The sequence below is a fragment of the Sorex araneus genome, chromosome 4 (genome assembly GCF_027595985.1).
Source record: "Sorex araneus isolate mSorAra2 chromosome 4, mSorAra2.pri, whole genome shotgun sequence".
In the NCBI taxonomy this organism is placed as follows: Eukaryota; Metazoa; Chordata; class Mammalia; order Eulipotyphla; family Soricidae; genus Sorex; species Sorex araneus.
The window spans coordinates 77563118-77582412 of NC_073305.1; the positions used below are offsets into that span (position 1 = coordinate 77563118).

At 47.2% G+C, this 19295-nt stretch overlaps 1 protein-coding gene across 5 annotated transcripts in view; it reads right to left on the reverse strand.

The window, feature by feature from the left end:
* Positions 1 to 15640, reverse strand: part of LOC101556962 (zinc finger protein 318) — a 68485-nt gene extending 52845 nt beyond the window's left edge. For 4 of the 5 annotated variants that reach the window (XM_055135119.1, XM_055135120.1, XM_055135118.1 and 1 more), the window contains exons 1-2: positions 15058 to 15640; positions 11290 to 11441 (exon numbers count right to left, since the gene is read on the reverse strand). In XM_055135119.1, coding sequence (XP_054991094.1) covers positions 11290 to 11441; positions 15058 to 15510 — 605 coding nt within the window. In that variant the 5' untranslated portion in view covers positions 15511 to 15640. Of the gene's footprint in view, positions 1 to 11289; positions 11442 to 12661; positions 12678 to 15057 lie in introns of those variants that run through there. The other variant, XM_055135117.1, reaches the window with a different exon arrangement.
* Between the last annotated feature and the right edge of the window lie 3655 nt (positions 15641 to 19295).

The following is a 19295-nucleotide window of genomic DNA, read 5'->3' on the forward strand; positions in this document are numbered from 1 at the left end:
CAAGTCCAACTCTTGAAAATTAAGTCTTCTATTTTAAAAATTTTGGGAGCAGAAAAGATACTACAGAAGAGAAGGTGCTTGCCTTGCATGTGGCTGAACCAGATACAATCCCTGGCGCTCCATATGGTCCTGTGAGGCGTGATCCCTGAGCACAGAGTCAGGAATAAACCCTGAGCACTGCCGGTGTGATCCAAAACCAAGAACAAGTAAAAACAGAAAAACAGATTCTGGGAGGTAGAGAGATAGTATAGTAAGGCCCTTGTCTATATGCAACAACCCTGGTTCAATCCCTAGCATCAAATAGGGTCCCTTCAAGAAATGCCAAGTATGATCCCTGAACACAGAGTAGGAATAATCCTTGAACATGGCCAGAAGTGCCCTCACGTCCCCTAAAACAACCTGATTTTTAGATATAGATAAAATATACACGGCAAGGTGGGCACTCACTATTAGTTTTTTAGTTTACTAGTTCCAATCAATTTTTATTTTTTAGTTTATTTTGTAGTTTACTAATTCCAATCAATAAGTGAGAAAACACATGAGAGGGCTGGAGTAATAGTACAGCAAGTAGGGCATTTGCCTTGCACACAGCCAACCTGGGTTTGATACTGGGCATCCCATATGGTCCCGAGTACCACCATGATTAATTCCCGAGTAGAGAGACATGAATAACCCCTGAGCATTGCTGGGTGTGACCCAAAAGCAAAACCAAACCAAAAAACATGTAAGGTTGCCAGAAAAATAGTACAGAGGGTAATATACTTGTCCTGCAACACAGCCAACTGTGTTCAATCAACACAACACATACAGTTTAAAGAGCACTGCTGCAGGAAAATCCTTTGGGCCCCATACCGAGCTGATAGCTCTGGGAAGCCCCAGATGGAGCAGGTGCAATCTTCCCCGCCTTCTCCAGATGGAATCCTGGCGACCATGAGCTTCTACAAGCATGGCTCAGGTATGTGGCTACAGGACTATTCCTCCGAACCGTGCGACCTTTCCTGACAAAAGTGAGCAATGGAAAATAAATGATATAGCATTGTCCCTGCCCAAAACAAGAGAGAGAGAGGTACCGGCCCCTCTCCCTGCCCTGAGGAGGCCCCAAGTTGCCACCCACGAACGGCTCCTGAACGGCCATGATCCTAGAGGCGCAGAAACCAATCTCGGAACCCAGCAGCTTTTGGCAGAAATGCATCTGGACTGAGCATTAAACTATGGCGCCATGCCACCCCGGGTGGGGAAAGGTGTTTGTCCCTTCCACCTTTTCTCCCCAGCGGCGCAGTGGCTGCCACCTTTTTCAGAGCCCATTGGGACAGCCAGGTATGAGACTGCACTTACATGACACTCGGGGCCTCACGGGATGGGGGATGGAACCGGCCCCTCTCGCCACCCAACAAGGCCCCGAGCTGCTGTCCACGAACTGCTCCTGGATCCTGAACGGCCATGATTCCAGAGGCACATAAACCAATCTCGAAACCCAGTGGCTTTTGGCAGAAATCCCTCCAGACTTATCAGAAATCCGAAATGCTCTTCAGCAATAGAAAACAAATTATCTAATGATGCCTTTTCGACAGGTCTGATTATTGGGAAAAGTTCCAAAAAATAATGGTGGATCTTTTGTCGAAATACTGAATGTAATCAAAGCGGAAAGAGAGTAAGGTGGAAATCATCTGCTACTTAGGCAGGGAAGGGGTGGGATGGGAGATATACTGGGATTATTGGTGGAGGGTGTGCACTGGTAAGGGGACGGGTTTTTGATCATTGTATGACAGAGACTTAAGACTGGAAGGCTTTGTAACTGTTCTCATGGTGATTCAATAAAAAAAATTGAAAAATTTTAAAATTTAAAAAGTAAGTAAACAAACAAACAAACAAATAAATAAATAAATAAATAAAAAGCACTGCTGTATATACTACCAACTACCCCTCCCTCCCATCCCGCCAATGTGAGAGGCAGAGAAAGCTCAAAGGGCTGGAGCACAAGCCATCCATGCACAGTGGCCCTGGTTCAATCCCCTGCACAACAGAGCCTCCTCCTGACAAATACAGTTGGGTACAGATTCCAGCACTGCTAGGGAGGCCCCCACCCATCAAACCCCACCAAATATGAATGCATCCATCTAAGTAAGTGTCTACTCTGGGGCTGGAGTTAGTATACCAGGGAGGGCACTTGCCTTGTACATGGTGAACTTGGGTTCGAACCCCCCAGCATCCTGTATGTTCCCCCAAGCACTACAAGGAGTGATCCCTGAATACATAATCCAGGAGTATGCCCTGAACATCTCCAGGTATGCCCACCCCCCAAAAGTGTCTATTTTAAGTGTTCATAGCAACATTACTTGAGAATAGTAGTATTTAATAACATTTATATAACATAAAGGACAAAAACTAGAAACAACATAAATGTTATTGTCCACATGATAAAATAATAGAATGAGGGCTGGAGCAATAGCACAGCAGGAAGGGATCGTGCACATGGTCAGCCTGGGTTTGATTTCTGGCACCATATATGGTCCCCCAAGCACTGCCAGGTGTTATTCCTGAGCGCAGAGGCAGGAGTGATCCCTGAGCAATCCTGAGTGTGGACCAAAAACAAAAATTAGAATGAATTATTATTGGCAATAAAAAAAAATGAAGAGGTCCAGAGAGAAAAGAGAGGGGTTAAGGCGCTTGCCTAGTATTCAGGTGACTTTGGTTTAAATCCATGCCACAACCTACAGTCCCCCATGCACTGCCAGGCATCACTTCTGAAAGAGACAGACAGGAATAGTCCTTGAGCACCATTAGGTATGGCTACAAAACCCAATAAATAAACATTTAAAAAGAAAAAATCCTGGGGCTGGAGCGATAGTACAGCATGTAGGGCGTTTGCCTTGCATGCAGCCGACCAGGGTTTGATCCCCAGCATCCTATATGGTCCCCTGAGCACCACCAGGAGTGATTCCTGAGTGCAGAGCCAGGAGTCAGCCCTGAGCATAAAACCAGGTGTGACCCAAAAAGCAAAAAAAAAAAAGAAAGAGAATAAAATCCTGTTATATTCTAAGATATGAATGACAAATCTTAAGTTTACAAAGTGAAGGAAACAAGTCACGAAGGACTAAAAAGTATATGATTTTACTTCCATAAAATACACAGAATAAGTAAGTTTATATAGAAAAAAATAATCACTGATACCCGAAAAGGGCACTATACAACACTAACAGCTAATAGGATGTATAGTTTCAATTCATTTAGGTAATAAAAATACTCTAGAGCTGATCATTGTGTTGGATGCAAAACACATTATAGCACATGTTTCTAATCTACTTGTTAGAAACATGTGCTATATATATTATTATATATATATATATATAATATATATTATTATTATGGTGTTTGGACCGCATGTGAGGGTGCTCAGGGAGGTGCAGTCTGATGCTTGAGGGTTCTCTGGAGGTACTAGGGAACTATAGTGCCAAAGAATGAAGCTGAGGCTCTTGCAAGCACAGTCACTGAGCCATCGCTCCAGACCATAAGCCTAATATTTCAGTGGGTGAGATTTGTTCAGTATATAAGCTCAATTTAGGAAAAGAGCCAGGAGGAAGCATTGAGCACCACTAGGTATGGCCCAACTTCCTATCCCTCCAAATGAGGATAATAGTCCATGGGGATGGTTCAGAAGGCTACAGAGCACGGTTTGCATGGGGGAGGCCTGAGTTCCATCCTCTGTGCGCTTCTGGGAACAACCTCTGAGCACTGAGGGCAAATGGAAATGCCAAAACAAAACCAAACAACCCAAAACAACCCCAGAAACCTATGTGATAAAGAAAGGAAAAATAGGACCAGGAATAGGGCTCAGTGGTAGAGCCCCATTTCTTAAAAAGACTGGGGAAAAAGAAAACAATGCCTACTAAGAGTCAAACCTCACATTCTTTTTCTCTGCTAATTTTCCAAAATCCTCCCCAAATGCTATTTATAGAAATTTCGCTAAAGCAAATCAGAAGGAAATAAATCTGATTTCTTTAAACTATGCCCACATAAGGAATCAGAGGCTAAGAATTCTATGAGTGGAAGGTATAATGCACAGAGTACTTTGACAGAGAAAATCAGCTCCAAGTACTGAGAACTTTTACAAGGCAGGTAGGTGTCTCTTCACAAACAGTTTGTGCTCCCTTTGGAGAGTAAGTTGCACTCCTATACACAGAGCCGACAAAATGAAAGCATTGACTATCACCCAACTCTGAAATAAAATGTAACTGGTTCAATAGGAGAAAGAAAAAATACCAAGGTTTCAGGGATAAATAAACATCTACACCGAAATAATGCATGAAAGGGCCTTTTCTTTAGTGGAAGAGTAGACTCTGGCAGAAGATATGCTGAGGGGATGGAGAGACAGTACAATGGACAGGGCACTTGCCTTGCACAGAATTTGGTCCCCCACCATTGCCAGATGTAATTCCTGGGAAACTCAGGAGTAAAGCCAAGAGTAACCCCTAAGCATTGCCGGGTGTGGCCCCAAAACAAAATAAACAAAAAAGAGAAAAGATAGGCTGAAAATGTGAAGGGTCCAATGGCCTAGTTTTAGTTCATAGTTGTTTCTTTCTGTTTGTTTTGGAACTACTCCCAGTGATACTCAGGAGACCATATAGCACCAAAGATCAAACCCCCAGCTCCTGCACACAAAAGATGCACTACAGCCCTCTGAGCTATCACTCTGACTCTTGTGCATAGTTTCTATCCATATAAAGCTTTCTGAGCAAGACTACAGCAGCAAAAGTCTAAAAACAGGACCTTGTAGTTCCTCTTAGAACCTTTATCTCACTCTCTCCAAAACATGTTTTTTTTTTCTCTGTGTAACATTATTCTGGAAAGATTATGTCCCAAACATCCTGAAAAAAGTATTTTTAAAAAGCTAAGTGAACATCTGGGGAAGGGGATGGCAGAAAGAAGATGGGTGTGTTTGGAGAGATTGGATAGAGTAGGACACTGACCATGCACATAAATCTGACCTGGGTTCACTTTCCAGCACCCACATATGGTCCCTACTGAGCACTACCAGAAGTCACTCCTGGGTTCAGAGCCAGAACTACTGAGCAGCACTGGTGCACACTCTCAAAAAATACTTAAGAACATTGGGGCAGAGATAATGCCAAGGGCTAAAATACTGGCTCTGCATGCCTGGAGCACCAGGTTCATTCCTGACATACATGGTCCTCCAAGTACCATCAAGAGTGAACTCTGAAGGAGGAGCCAACCCTTTTCCTTCCCCCAGCACCAATGGGACTCTGAGATGATGCCCACTAAAGGCCACTGGCTATTTAAGCTCTTACATGGCCATGATCCAGAGACACACACACACAAATCTTGGAACCGAGAAGCTTACTGCAGAGATGCTTCCAGACTTTGCAGTAGGCCACTTTCATTGGGAAAGCTGTCCCTCCGCCTGTCCCCTAGGAATCCCAGCAGCTGCCATCTTTTAGAACTCAACGAAAACTCCAGGTACATGGTGGCAGTGGCAGCAAACACCAGACCTCACGGGACAGGGTTAGAGCCGGCCCTTTTTCTTCCCCCCCACCCTGATGAAACTCTGAGATGATGCCCACAAACGACCACTGCGTACCTAAGCTCCCACACGGCCATAATCCAGAGACACACACAATAATCTCAGGCCTGAGCAGCTCCCTGCAGAGATCTCTCCAGACCCTAATTATTAAAATTTTAGAATTCTGTGCAACATTATATTTTATCCATAAAAAGCAATACAAAACAAACTGTCTAGTTGTCTAGCACTGCCTTTTCAGCAGTTTTGAGTGGTGGTGGGACTAGTGCCAAATATCGAATGTAACCAAAGTAGAGAGAGAATATTGTGCAAATTGTCTGCCACATAGGCAGGGGAAGGTGTGGAATGGAGGGGGTTGGGGGCGCGGATACTGGGGATTTTGGTGGTGGAAAATGTGCTCTGGTGAAGGGATGGGTGTTTGATGATTGTATGATCGAAGCTCAAACATGAATGCTTTGCAACTGTATCTCACGGTGAATTAATAAAGGGGGGGGGCTGGAGCGATAGCACAGCGGGTAGGGCATTTGCCTTGCACGCGGCTAACCTGATTTCGATTCCCAGCATCCCATATGGTCCCCTGAGCAACACTAAGGGTGATTGATTCCTGAGTGCAGGGCCAGGAGTAACCCCTGTGCAACGCCAGGTGTGACCCAAAAAGCAAATAAATAAATAAATAAATAAATAAATGGGGGGGCCAGGGAAAGAGTGACCCCTAAAGGGCTGGAGAAACAGTACAGAGGGTAGGGCGTTTGTCTTCTATGGGCTGACCTGCATTCTATCCCCAGCATCCCACATGGTCCCCTGAGCACCACCTGAGTAATTCCTGAGGGCAGAGCCCGGAGTAATCCTGGATCGTTACCAGGTATGTTCCCCAGTTACCGCCAAAAAAAGTGACCCCTGAGCACCAAACCAGTAAATAGTAGCCCCTGAGCATCACAAGTATGGTCCAAAAAAATAAAATAAAAACATTGAGGTCAGAGTCTGCCACCATGTCAACTTACTCACTGGCTCTGCTCCACCAAATCTCCACAAAATCTCCCAAGAGCTGCTCACCAAGCAGCTGAACTTTATGGAAATGCAGGCCGTCTCTACTGCAAACCCCGGAGTACCCACAGGCAGGCGAATACCCACTAAACCAAAGCTCCAGCAGCAGCACCCATCCCCACCACTACAGCTCTACCAAGGGCTCAACTCCTCAGCCTCGCAATTATTCTCTGTAGAGACACCAATCTCCAAATACTTCAAGATATTGGTGCGCGGGCTGAGAACTCTGGGTTTTATTTCAGAGTCAGGATGGGTAGCCTCACCCCCACCTTCCCATACTTCCAGAAGCCCCAGCAGTCCCCACTATCCACACCTGCTACCTTGCCAACTCTTCGGCCCTGATCTGGAAATGTCTGGAAATATCCAGACTGCATACATGAATGCATGACACCTCCTGAACCAACAAAAAGCTTAACAAATTATTAGACAAGGACTTACCAACCTTGCAATCTGATACAACAATGTTCACATAAATTTATTTTCTAGATCTATTGATATTAATATTGAAACTTAGTTATCTCATTAATTTTAATCCTAAAACTGTATCAACATGCCAGTTGATAGTTTTTTTTTTTTCTACATTAAATTGGAAAAAAAAGGGCCGGAGCGATAGCACAGCGGGTAGGGCGTTTGCCTTGCACGCGGCCGACCCGGGTTCGATCCCCGGCATCCCATATGGTCCCCCAAGCACTGCCAGGAGTAATTCCTGAGTGCAAAGCCAGGAGTAACCCCTGAGCATCGCTGGGTGTGACCCAAAAAGCAAAAAAAAAAATAAAAAAAAATAAAAAATAAATAAATAAATTGGAAAAAAAAACAAATAATATTGAGGCCATGGAGATGGCTCAAAGGGCTAGAGCAAATGCTTGATATGAGGGAACCCTGGGTTGTATCACAGGTACCACCATGCATCACCTACACATTCAAATGCTTGATATGAGGGAACCCTGGGATGTATCCCAGGTACCACTGGTAGGGTCACACAAAAATATCAAAGTGGGGGCCGGAGCGATAGCACAGCAGGTAGGGCGTTTGCCTTGCACGTGGCTGACCCGGGTTCGATCCCCGGCATCCCATATGGTCCCCCAAGCACTGCCAGGAGTAATTCCTGAGTGCAAAGCCAGGAGTAACCCCTGAGCATCGCTGGGTGTGACCCAAAAAGCAAAAAAAAAAAAAAAAAAATCAAAGTGAAGCTAGATGATTAGAGGTCCAGGAAGATAGCTCAACAAAAGTTAAGCATCAGGAAGCAGGTTTGAACCTTGGAACCATATGCCCACCGCCATACCACCCCCTTACCACCAGGTATAGTCCCAGAGACCCCTAAGTATCATTCAGGTGACCCTGGTGGTCCCCTGCACTCCAGGATCTCAAAATGTCTACATTCTTGGGCTTAAGATCCAGTCCTACTGGACAAGTATCACCGAGAATAGTTCCTGAGCCTCACAGTACTGCCTGGGAGGCTTCCACAAAATTAAGATAAATTTTTTTTTTTTTTTTTTTTTTTGCTTTTTGGGTCACAACCCAGCGATGCTCAGGGGTTACTCCTGGCTTTACACTCAGGAATTACTCCTGGCGGTGCTTGGGGGACCATATGGGATGCCGGGGATCGAACCCGGGTCGGCCGCGTGCAAAGCAAACGCCCTACCCGCTGTGCTATTGCTCCAGCCCCAAATTTTTTTGTTTTGTTTTTGGGCCACACCCAGCTGTGCTCAAGATTTACTCCTGGCTCTGTGCTGTGCTCAAAGATCACTCCGGGTGGGGCTTAGGGGGCTGGGGTACTAGGGAGCAAACCTGCGTTAGATGTGTGCAAGGCAAACACTCTACTATTTCTCTGGCCCAAACTCAAATAAAATTTTTTCTTTTTTCTTTATTTTTTTTGCTTTTTGGGTCACACCTGGTGATGCACAGGGGTTACTCCTGGCTCTGCACTCAGGAATCACTCCTGGCAGTGCTCAGGGGACCATATAGGATGCTGGGAATCGAATCTGGGTCGACCGAGTGCAAGGCAAACACCCTACCCACTGTGCTATCGCTCTAGCCCTCAAATAAAATTTTTTAAACAGTAGGTAATTGCATTTCCAGTAATGTAGCTCAGTAGTAGAGTGCTTGCTTTGCATATGTGAAGCCCTGCATTTGATCTCTAACACCTCAAAAAAATATGAAAAGGTAACTGGCTATTAGAAGCACTCATTCATGGCCAGAGAGATAGTTCACAGGCTGGAGTGCAGGCTTTGCATGCAGGAGGCCAGCACCAACATGGTTCCCTGAACACCACTAAGAATAAGCCCCAAACCACCAATTGGGAGTAGTCCCTAAGCACCACTAGGTGTGATTTTTTTAAAAATTAGTAAAAAGACACATTCAAAACAGATCACTCATTATATAAAATACATTCTAGAGTATCATTCTAGACTTCCCAAGAGGAAATGCTGTAGTGACCTCAAAAGCTGAGGAAGAAGACACCATGTATCGCCTACTCAATCATCTCCCAAAATAGAGGTAGCAAGAAGGGCAAGAGCTATTGCCTCATTAAATGATACAGTCACATACCATGAAGCCCTATTTTCAGAGGCTTCAGTATCCACCTTGCTTCACAGTTAACAGTCACTGGAGCTCTGGGTAAATATGACCAAACTGCAGCACCACACTCAGACTAGTTCCTACCCAGCTCTTCCCACCTGCTTCTACATTCTAGGCACTGCTGTACAGACAACTTCACTTTGAACAAACAGCATTATACTGACTTACTGCCACAAAACTCCCCAAGTACTGGTAAAAGATTACATAGTCTCAGCTCTCAGAAAGTGCTTTCCTGCACTCTCATCCTTATTTTTGTGAGGTGAAAACCATGTAGAGTCATTCTGTATTTACCATATTCAGTGAAGCTACATCTCTGAGCTATCCACTAATTCCACACAGAGTATCTTCCTTTCTCAGCACTCAATAGTTATAGTAATTGAACTTAACTTTAACCTTTTTTAATGACTCTAACCTACCTTTTTTAAAAAATTTTTTTAAATTTTATTGAATCACCGTGAGATAGTTACAAGCTTTCATGTTTGGGTTACAATCTCACAATTATCAAACACCCATCCCTCTACCAGTCACATTTCCCACCACCAATATCCTGGGTATAGCCCCCCTTTCCCACCCTCCCCCTGCTTCTATGGCAGACAATATTTCCCATACTCTCTCTCTACTTTTGGGCATTATAGCTTGCAACACAGACCCTGAGAGGTCATCATGTTTGGTCCATTATCTACTTTTGGCATGCATCTCCCATCCCAACTGGTTCCTCCAGCCATCATTTTCTTAGTGATCCCTTCTCTATTCCATTTGCCTTCTTCCCTCCACTCATGAAGCAGTCTTCCAGCTATGGGGCAATCCCCCTGGCCCTTGTATCTACTTTCCTTGGGTGTCAGCCTCATGTGATGTTATTTTATACTCCACAAATGAGTGCAGTCCCTCTATGTCTGTCCCTCTCTTTCTGACTCATTTCACTTAGCATGATACTCTACATGTTTATCCATTTATAAGCAAATTTCATGACTTCATCTCTCTTAACAGCTGCATAGTATTCCACTGTATAGATGTACCAAAGTTTCTTTAACCAGTCATCTGTTTCTAACTTACCATTAAAGTATACATATGTGGAGCTGGAGCAATAGTATAGTAGGTAGGGCATTTGCCTTGCACACGGTCCACCTAGGTTTGATTCCCAGCATCCCATATGGTCCCCCGAGCACTGCCAGGAGTAATTTCTGAGTGCAGAGCCAAGATTAACCCCTGAGCATTGCTGGGTGTGACCCAAAAAGAAAAAAAAATGTATACATATGTAACGGGCTGGAGCGATAGCACAGCGGGTAGGCATCTGCCTTGCATGCGGCCGCCCCGGGTTCGATTCCTCCGTCCCTCTTGGAGAGCCCAGCAAGCTACCAAGAGTATCGCGCCCGCACGGCAGAGCCTGGCAAGCTACCTGTGGCGTATTCGATATGCCAAAACAGTAACGAGTCTCACAATGGAGATGTCACTAGTGCCCGCTGGAGCAAATCGATGAGCAACAGGATGACAGTGATACAGTGATAGTAATGACAGCAATTTCTATTTTGACCAAAATTTCCACTTGAAGGAAGGTGCTATTAGTTCCAGTTGTTTTATTTTTGCCTGCAGGAGGACCAAACCCAGGATATCATATATGCCCAGCAAATGCTTAATAGTGAGCTCATCCTCAGTTCAAGAGTTTTGAAATTAGAGAACTGCTTTTGTCTGCTCAGTTTTTTCCTTTCCAGCTGGACCAGGATAACCTCTTAATTTTTTCTTTTTCTTTTCTTTTCTTTTCTTCGACATAACTCAGCAACAAACTATAGATCAAGGTGCCAGAGAGATGGAACAGAAGGCACTTTCCCTCCACTCAGCCAGCCAGGTTCAATCCCCATAACACATATAGTTCCCTGAGCACCTCTAGGAGTGATCCCTGAGCACAGAGCCAGGAGTAAAACCTGAGCATAGCACAGGATGTGGCCCAAAAACCAAACCAAAAACAAATACAAAAAAAAACCACTAAAGTCTATACCAATAAATTGTCCATTCAGAGAGCCATTACCAATGTTATACGGTCTACCAGACATGTGGCTTAACTTCAGTGCAATCAGAAAACAGTATTTCAACCCTCCAATACTATTCCAGTGCGACGTGCCTCAGAAAAAGCCTACCTGTGTGCATCCTCCAGATTATCCATGGGTGACCCCATTCGATCACTAAGCCGCCGCTGTCTTTCTGGTATGCCAACACAGAAGTGGTCATTGCCAACAGTGATTCTTAAACTCTGTTCCAAAGAATCAGAACGCAGACCAGGAGATCTTCTCTAAAAAAATGTAAGATAACAGAAGATAGGATCAAGACATTCCTATTTGCAAACACATTCTTTTCCCTAGTCACAACGGTGGTGTCCAAGAAGCTACCAGATTTTCCTTTTTCCAATCATGTTACATGGATCAAAGCTAAGTTTTCATGCATGTGAGGCATGTGCATGAGTTAGATCTTAGGCCCTTAAGAAAGCATTTCTCTGGAGGTTTTGTTATTGTTGATTTTTTGGTTTTATTTGTTTTGAGGACACACCTGATGGTGCTCAGGATTACTTCTGGTGGTTCAGAGGACCATATGGGATGCCAGAGATCAAACTCAAGTCAGCTGCATGCAAGGCAAATGACATACCAGCTGTACAACTGCTCCGGCCCTAAGAAAGTATATTTTTTTTGGGGGGGGGGGGTTTGGTTTGAGTCATACCCAGTGATGCTCAGGGCTCTGCATTTAGGACTTACTCCTGGCTGTGCTCATGGGTCCATAAGGGATGCTGGGGATCGAATGTGGATCAACCAGGTGCAAGGCAAATACCTTACCCACTGTACTATGGCTCCGGCCCCAAGAAAGTATTTTTTTTTTTTTTTGCTTTTTGGGTCACACCCAGCGATGCTCAGGGGTTACTCCTGGCTTTGCACTCAGGAATTACTCCTGGCAGTGCTTGGGGGACCATATGGGATGCCGGGGATCGAACCCGGGTCGGCCGCGTGCAAGGCAAACGCCCTACCCGCTGTGCTATCGCTCCGGCCCCCCCAAGAAAGTATTTTTTAATGGCTGTGGGCTAAGAGAGAAGTACTCCCTGGAACTGTGCATACCATATATCCACTTTTCTTGTTTGGAAGACCAGGAATGAAGTTTTATTTGCTCTCACATGGTCAATGAAAGTTTGGTATAATCTGCTTCTTTGGGGCTTTCTTGCTATTTGTCATCTGTCAGATATCTAAAACTTGAAACCAATGGCAATAAAATTTCCACTAATAAGGAAGGAAAGGAGGGGGGGGAGGGAGAGAGGGAGGGAGGAAGGAAGGACAGACACTTCAAGGGGCCAGAGAGACAGCTTAATGGGTTGGAACACAGGTTTGATACCTGAGCTCAGCCAGAAGAGCTGGGGCACTAAGCTGGGAACAGCCTCTGAGCATTACTAGGTGTGATCAAAGAAACAAAAACTAAGTGAACAAATATAATGTATATTCTGGTTGCAATATACACTTTAAGCACACTAACATGAAAAAGACTGGGAAGGATACATTTCAGGAGGGACAGTTAGAGAAGTCTTTTTGAAGGTGGTTATCACTTAACTTCACCTCAATGATTCAGTATTAGTTCTGCAAGAACAGACAGAACAGTATTTCAGATAAAAATAACAAGTTCTGTAAAGATTTGGTCTGTCTGTGGTAGGTACCAAAAATAAAGCCAGTGTGATTATAGGGAAATACAGAAGAAAAAAGAAAATGTACTAAGACATCAAAGTTTTATATAGGGGAGTGATATGGTCTTATTATTATTGCCCAGGTGCTCATATAGTTCATAACTAAGCTCTGATATTTAAAAGTCACCCTCAGAGCAGGAGAAATAATACATCTAAGATTTTGCCACACACATTGGCCAACCTGGTTTGGTCCCTGGCACCACATATGGTTCCCTGAGCATTGCTAATTGATCCCTGAGGCACAACTAGGTGTGGCCCCAAAAACCAACCAACCAATCACCTTTCCAGGAGACTTTTAACAGCTATCCTAAAAAAATTTATAATTCCCAGGCTAGAGAGATAATACAAGAGTTAAAGCATTTGCTTTATATCTAGCTGACCCTAGAGTTAATAAATCCCTGGCACTACACGGCCCCTGAGCACTGATAAGAGTTTCCCCTGAACAGACTGGTGTGGTCCAAACCACTTCCCCTGAAAACAAACAAAAATAACTCCCTCTATATTTTGTTAACTCTTAATCATATCTAACATGCAAAAACCTTTTACTCTTCTACCTTATCATTTGACTTGCCAGCTAGAATATAAATTCCATGAGGACAGAAATCGACTGTTTCGTTCACTTGTTATGACCAGAGGTCAGACAGCACTCAATATAAAGTAATACCAATAAATAACTCAAATACAATTAAGACTTAGAAAAATCATTTTGACTGTTGGGTACACTATAAACTGGTATGGAACAAGGGAGGTATGGAGTGAGTCTAATGCAATAAATCAGATGACAAGTAATAGCCTAGTGACAGTAGGAGGGTGAGTAGGGAGGATTTGTGAGGTAGGACTGACAGCTCAGAAAGGCAAAGTTGGGGCTGGAGCAACAGCACAGCGGATAGGATGTTTGCCTTGCACGCAGTCAACCCGGGTTCAATTCCCAGCATTCCATATGGTCCCCCGAGAACTGCCAGGAGTAATTCCTGAGTGCAGAGCCAGGAATAATCCCTGAGCATCACCAGGTGTGACCCCCCCCAAAAAAAAAAGTTAATCAAAGTTAATCAAACACATTAGATATGGGAAATAAAGACATACAATGTTTCTGAGTGATATAAAAGGCTGATGTTGCATGCCCAAGTTCTGATTTTGGGGATAGCTCACATCACAACCTGGATGTTTAAGTCCTGTTTTACTTTATGGTCTTGAACACATGCCTGTCTGTCTCTCTTGCTCTCTCCTCTCATAATCCCCTAAATAAAATATTTTATTTTGCTAAAAAAAGGGGGGGGGGCAACTGCAGCAGATAAAGCTGTGTCTCAGAAGAGTTAATGGAAATAAGTATTCTGCTCTCCTTGCTTCCCCCTAATGACTAATACACAGAATTCCTGCTCAGCGAAAAAATTCTTAAAAGTGACAAGTCAACAACTCACTTCGGAACCGAGTACCCACAACCAAAAGTTCGTCACGGTGTTTAGAAAGAAACACTGGTGAACTGAAAGTAAAAAACAAATCACCAGACCCACCACAGGCAAGACCAGAGGCTCAATATTCTGGTGAAACTGTCCGTATAAGGACTAATCCCTGTGGTGCTGGGCGGAGGAGGGGGTCCACCTGAGGTGTTGGGGATCGAACCCGAGCCCGTGCATGAAAGGCAAACGCTCTTCAGCCCCCTAAATTAAACTTCTTCACCTTCTGCTGTCAACTCCAGGGGGTTGGAAACCAAGAATCGAGCTGCCTCACAGCCACCCCTCGTCTAAGCCGGGCAGCCTCGAGCAAGCGCCTCAAGCCGGCTGCTCCGGGGAGCCCAGGGCCCAGTCACGTCCAAGGACCAGGCGGGATCTGCAAAGCCCCGCGCCGGCCTCGACCCCCGCCTCCCGGGGGACTCCGGGCCGCCGCGCCCAGTCTGCGGCTCCGCGGACAGCTGTGTGCCGGGCCGCCCCCGGCCTCCGGGGATGCAGAGCCGCGGGGGCCGCGAGCCCGCGCCGCCCCGAGACCGTCCCGGCGCGCACGGCTGCCCCCGCGCCGCCAACTTTCCCGCAGCCGCCGGCCCCGCGCCCGGGTGCCTCCGAGTCCGTTAGGTGCCGATGCGGCTCCGGCACGTAGCCTCTGAGGACCCCGCCAGGAGCTGCGCGGGCGTGGGGGGCGCCCGAGCGGCGCGGGGGTCGGCGGGGTCCGAGACGGGGGTCCGGGTCGGTGGGATTACCCGGCTGCCGCTGTCGCCTGGATGGTCGCGGCTGTCCCGGGCGAAGTCGGCGCGGGACTCCCCACGGCTGCTGCCTCGGAAGGCGGACGGGCCGGGCGCGAAGGGTCGGCGGCCCCGCGGCGGCGAGTGGGAGCTGCGACGGCCCCGCGGCGGGGACGGGGAGCCCCGGCGGCCGCGGGGCGGGGACGGGGAGCCCCGGCGGCCGCGGGGCGGGGACGGGGAGCCGCGGCGACCCCGCGGCGGAGACGGCGAGGCCCGGCGGCCGCGGTGGCCTGAGGGAGAGCGGGGCCGGCGAGCCTGCGTCCGCGACGAGGAGGAGCCTGAGGGCGGCGGCGAGGGGCGCCGAGGAGGGCCCGAAGACGAGCCGGAGCCGCGGCCGGGGCGCGGGCCGCTCCCGCCGCTCTCCTTAGGCCGGTGTGAGGAGACCGCGGCGCGGGCGCCACTGCGGTACATGGCTCCGGCGGCTACTCCGAGCCGGGGGCGTCCGGGACGCGGCCCGCAGCGCGCCGCAGCAGCTGCAGCCCCGGCCGCGGCGCTCCGTCCCCTCAGCCGGAGCCGCCCCCTCCCCGCAGCCCCGCGCCGCCCCCGGGGCCCGGCCGAGCGCGCCCCCGCGGCCGCGCCCGGCAGTTGGAGGGCGCGAGCGCGCGCCCGACACACACCCCCTTGCCAGCCCCGCCCTCCAGGGCGCCCGGCTCCTCCACTGAGGAAGCGGCCGCGGGGGGCCCGGCGCGGCGAGGGGGCGGGAGCGCGCGGCCGGCTCCGCCCGCGCCGCCTCCACGCCGGCAAGATGGCGCCTGCGGGAACGCCCCCGCCCCGCCCCCAAGGAGCACGTGACCGCGAAGCCCCGCGAGGGGCGCGAGGGCTTGAGCCGGCGCCCAGCCTTCCCTTCCGGCGGGGAGAGGCTGCGCGGACCCGGGGGCGACTGGAGCATCTTCAGCCTCTTGCCCGGCGCCGGCCCCGCGGACTTGCGTCACCACAGTCCATGAATATAAGCGCTTTCCAGGACCGTTACATGCACCTGGCAAGCGCGACCAGTGAAACCCTGGCCCTTCCGAGGCCCACAGCCGTCCGCAACTTTCCGCTTATTTCCAGGGGCATGAGCAATCGATAATGGGACTGTCCAAGAGTGGGGGGCCTGAAAAATCAAACACCCAAACAGTCCGTTTTCTAGGGATCTTTTACTCTCACAACTAAAAGGTGTGATTGTGGAGGTCACTGAGCACCCGCAGGATTCCATATCTTTTTTTTTTTTGCTTTTTTTGGGGTCACACCCAGCCATGCACAGGGGTCACTCCTGGCTCTACACTCAGGAACCATCCCCGGCGGTGCTCAGGGGACCATATGGGATGCTGGGAACCGAACCCGGGTCAGCCGCGTGCAAGGCAAACGCCCTATCCGCTGTGCTATGGCTCCAGCCCCAGGATTCCATATCTTAAGATGGGAGTCAGAGAGCTTTTTATGACCCATTCAGAACTTCTAATCCAGGATTTTCCTGGATTCTGGCTAAGTATTTCCCAGCCACAGGTTCTGTACGCTAAGTAGAAAAGTCAAGAAACAACAACAAAATGGTGGGCAAACAAGAAGTATTGATCATAGACATTCAGACTATTCGAAATAAAACAAGGGTTTAACATTTTTTCATCTAGATAGGGGAGATGAAGAGGGTTCCAAAGATAGGCTGTCAGTGCCTCAATGGGCAGCAACTACATTTTTCTATTTTGTTTCGGGGCCACACTCGGTAGTGATCAAGACTTACTCCTGGCTCTGCACTCAGGGATCACTCCTGGCGGGGCATCAGGGACCATATGCAGTGTGGAACCCACGCAGACTACATCCAAGGCAAGAGCCCTACTTGTACAATCTCCACTTCATTATGTTTCTGCATTGTCTTGTCACAAAAAGAAATTTTGTAGTGAATGAAGATGATTCTGCATTTTAGCATCACCATTTTTTCCACTGTAGGAGACTTGAATGAAGATAATGAAAAATGAAAATTTAAGTTAAGACTGAAAAGACAGTACAAAGGGTTCAGCACCCTGCTGAACTCAGTTGGATTACCTGAGCACAGGTAGGTGTGTTCCACCTCTGCACAAGAAAAGCAGCTCATCCCACTCCCATGGAAGCATGTTACCTGTGTTTAATGAGCTACAATGCTGTCCATAACTCATTAAAACTGACAAAATCCAGGATTCAACCACATCATTGTGAAAATTTTAGAGGAAAAAATGTGAAGCTAATTTCACAGAATCCTTCTTAAAGCAGCTGATTATGTAGAACAGCCTATGAGTGCCTAGAGCCAGAATTCAAAAAACAAAGGAAGGCCCTTAAAGTCTCAGATCACTAATGAAAATAAGATGGCTTAAGGCTGTTTCAAGCCCTGCCTAATCCACACCCTCCAAACACATGCAGAGAGAGGGAGTGGCCCCTTACTAGGTGTGGTCCTAAATAAATGTCCTAGCTGCGTGATCTCAAACTTGTAAGGTAAAATATACTTCTCAGTGACAGCAATTAAACTGCCTTTATCTGTAATTTTAAGGCTTAATATATAAATTATCAAGCCTTGGGTCTGGAGCGATAGCACAGTGGGTAGGGTGTTTGCCTTGCACGCAGACGACCCGGGTTCGATTCCCAGCATCCCATATGATTCCCCAGCACCGCCAGGAGTAATTCCTGAAGGGAGAAGGGTCAGGAGTAACCCCTCTGCATTGCTGGGTGTGACCCAAAGAGCAAAAAAATAAAAATAAAATAAAAGTTATCAAGCCTTCCTGAAGTGATCTAATCCAGGAAATTGATGAGATGATTATCCTTTTATATCATTTTTTTTCTCTTTCCATTTTCTTTTTGGTTTTTGTGTCACACAGCTGGTTGTGCTTAGGGCTTACTCCTGGCTCTGTGCTCAAGGATCACTCCTGGTGGGCTCAGAGCACCACAGTGCTGGAGATCAAATCTGGGGCAGCACCCATGCAGGTAAATATGGCCCCCTTAGTACTGCCAAGAGTAAACCCTGAGTAAGGCTTACTACTTACCCAGGGCTTATGTCTTACCATACTATCTTGCTGGCCCCCCCATCTTTATAAAATACAGCTAAAATCATCATCTCACTGAAGATTCTGCAAGGGTTTTGCTATTATCATCCTCTGATGAGCTATAAGCCAGGGGAGGAGAGCAAGCTCAACCAGCTGGAGTACATGGTCCATGTGCAGGAGCCTCAGTTTGATCTGCAACACCCCTGAACGCAGTCCAGTAAGTAGCCCCAGAGAGCCAGGAGGGTACAGGATACCCTGAGCTCTGCAGGGTACAGCCCCCAAACAAACAAACAAACAAAAAAAGATGGGTAGGGGGAGGAAGAACTGTAAATATTGGTGTTTTCGACATTTACAGTTTTGGGTCACACAGGCAGTGCTCAGGGGACCATATCAGGGATCAAAACTGGGTTGACAAACAGAAGGAAAGTACTTTACCCCCTCCCTCTACTGTCTCTGCCCAATTTCAATATTTTTACTTGAGAGCAATATACTATGAAATAATTCACTTAAAACTGTATTCGGGGTCTGGAATGATAGTATAATGGGTAGGGCATTGCCTGCTGGGGCCCAGCCCTGGGTAAACAGGCCTGAAGCAGGGTACCAGCAAGGGTTAAGAGACAGAAATAAGAGAAAAAGCATGGAGTCAGGGGCAACAGCCTTGTAAACTGAGAGCACTGACTGTCCTCAGCTTCCAGTATTTATTGTTTAGAATCAGTAGGCATCAGAACATTCTTTAGTTGAGTTAGACTTCTACATATCTGAGGGTGTTGTTAAACTAAATATAGATGTAAAGGGCTTCCTTAAGGGGAAATTCTTCTAGGAGCACTTCAAGTATGCTACCTCTGGATTGCAGCATTCTGGATTCTGGTTCCCAACACTTGCCTTGCATGCAGCCAACCTGGTTTAGAAACCCAGCATCCCATATGGGTCCCAAACCCAGCCAGGAGTAATTCCTAAGTGCACAGCCAAGAGTAACCTTATAGAGCATCACTGGATGTGGCTCAATAACAAAACAAAAAAGAAATTGTGGGAGTCATCAGGGAGATAATACAGGGGTTAGAATCTGCAGCATATGTCTGCACTCCTGGACTGGGGGGTGTGGTCCTGGTGGTCCCCAGCACTGAAGGGCCCTGAGCAGCTCATCTTTGGGCCTAAGCAATCATGCTTAGTTGGCTGATAATCATACTATCTTCTCCAGAAATATTTAAAAAA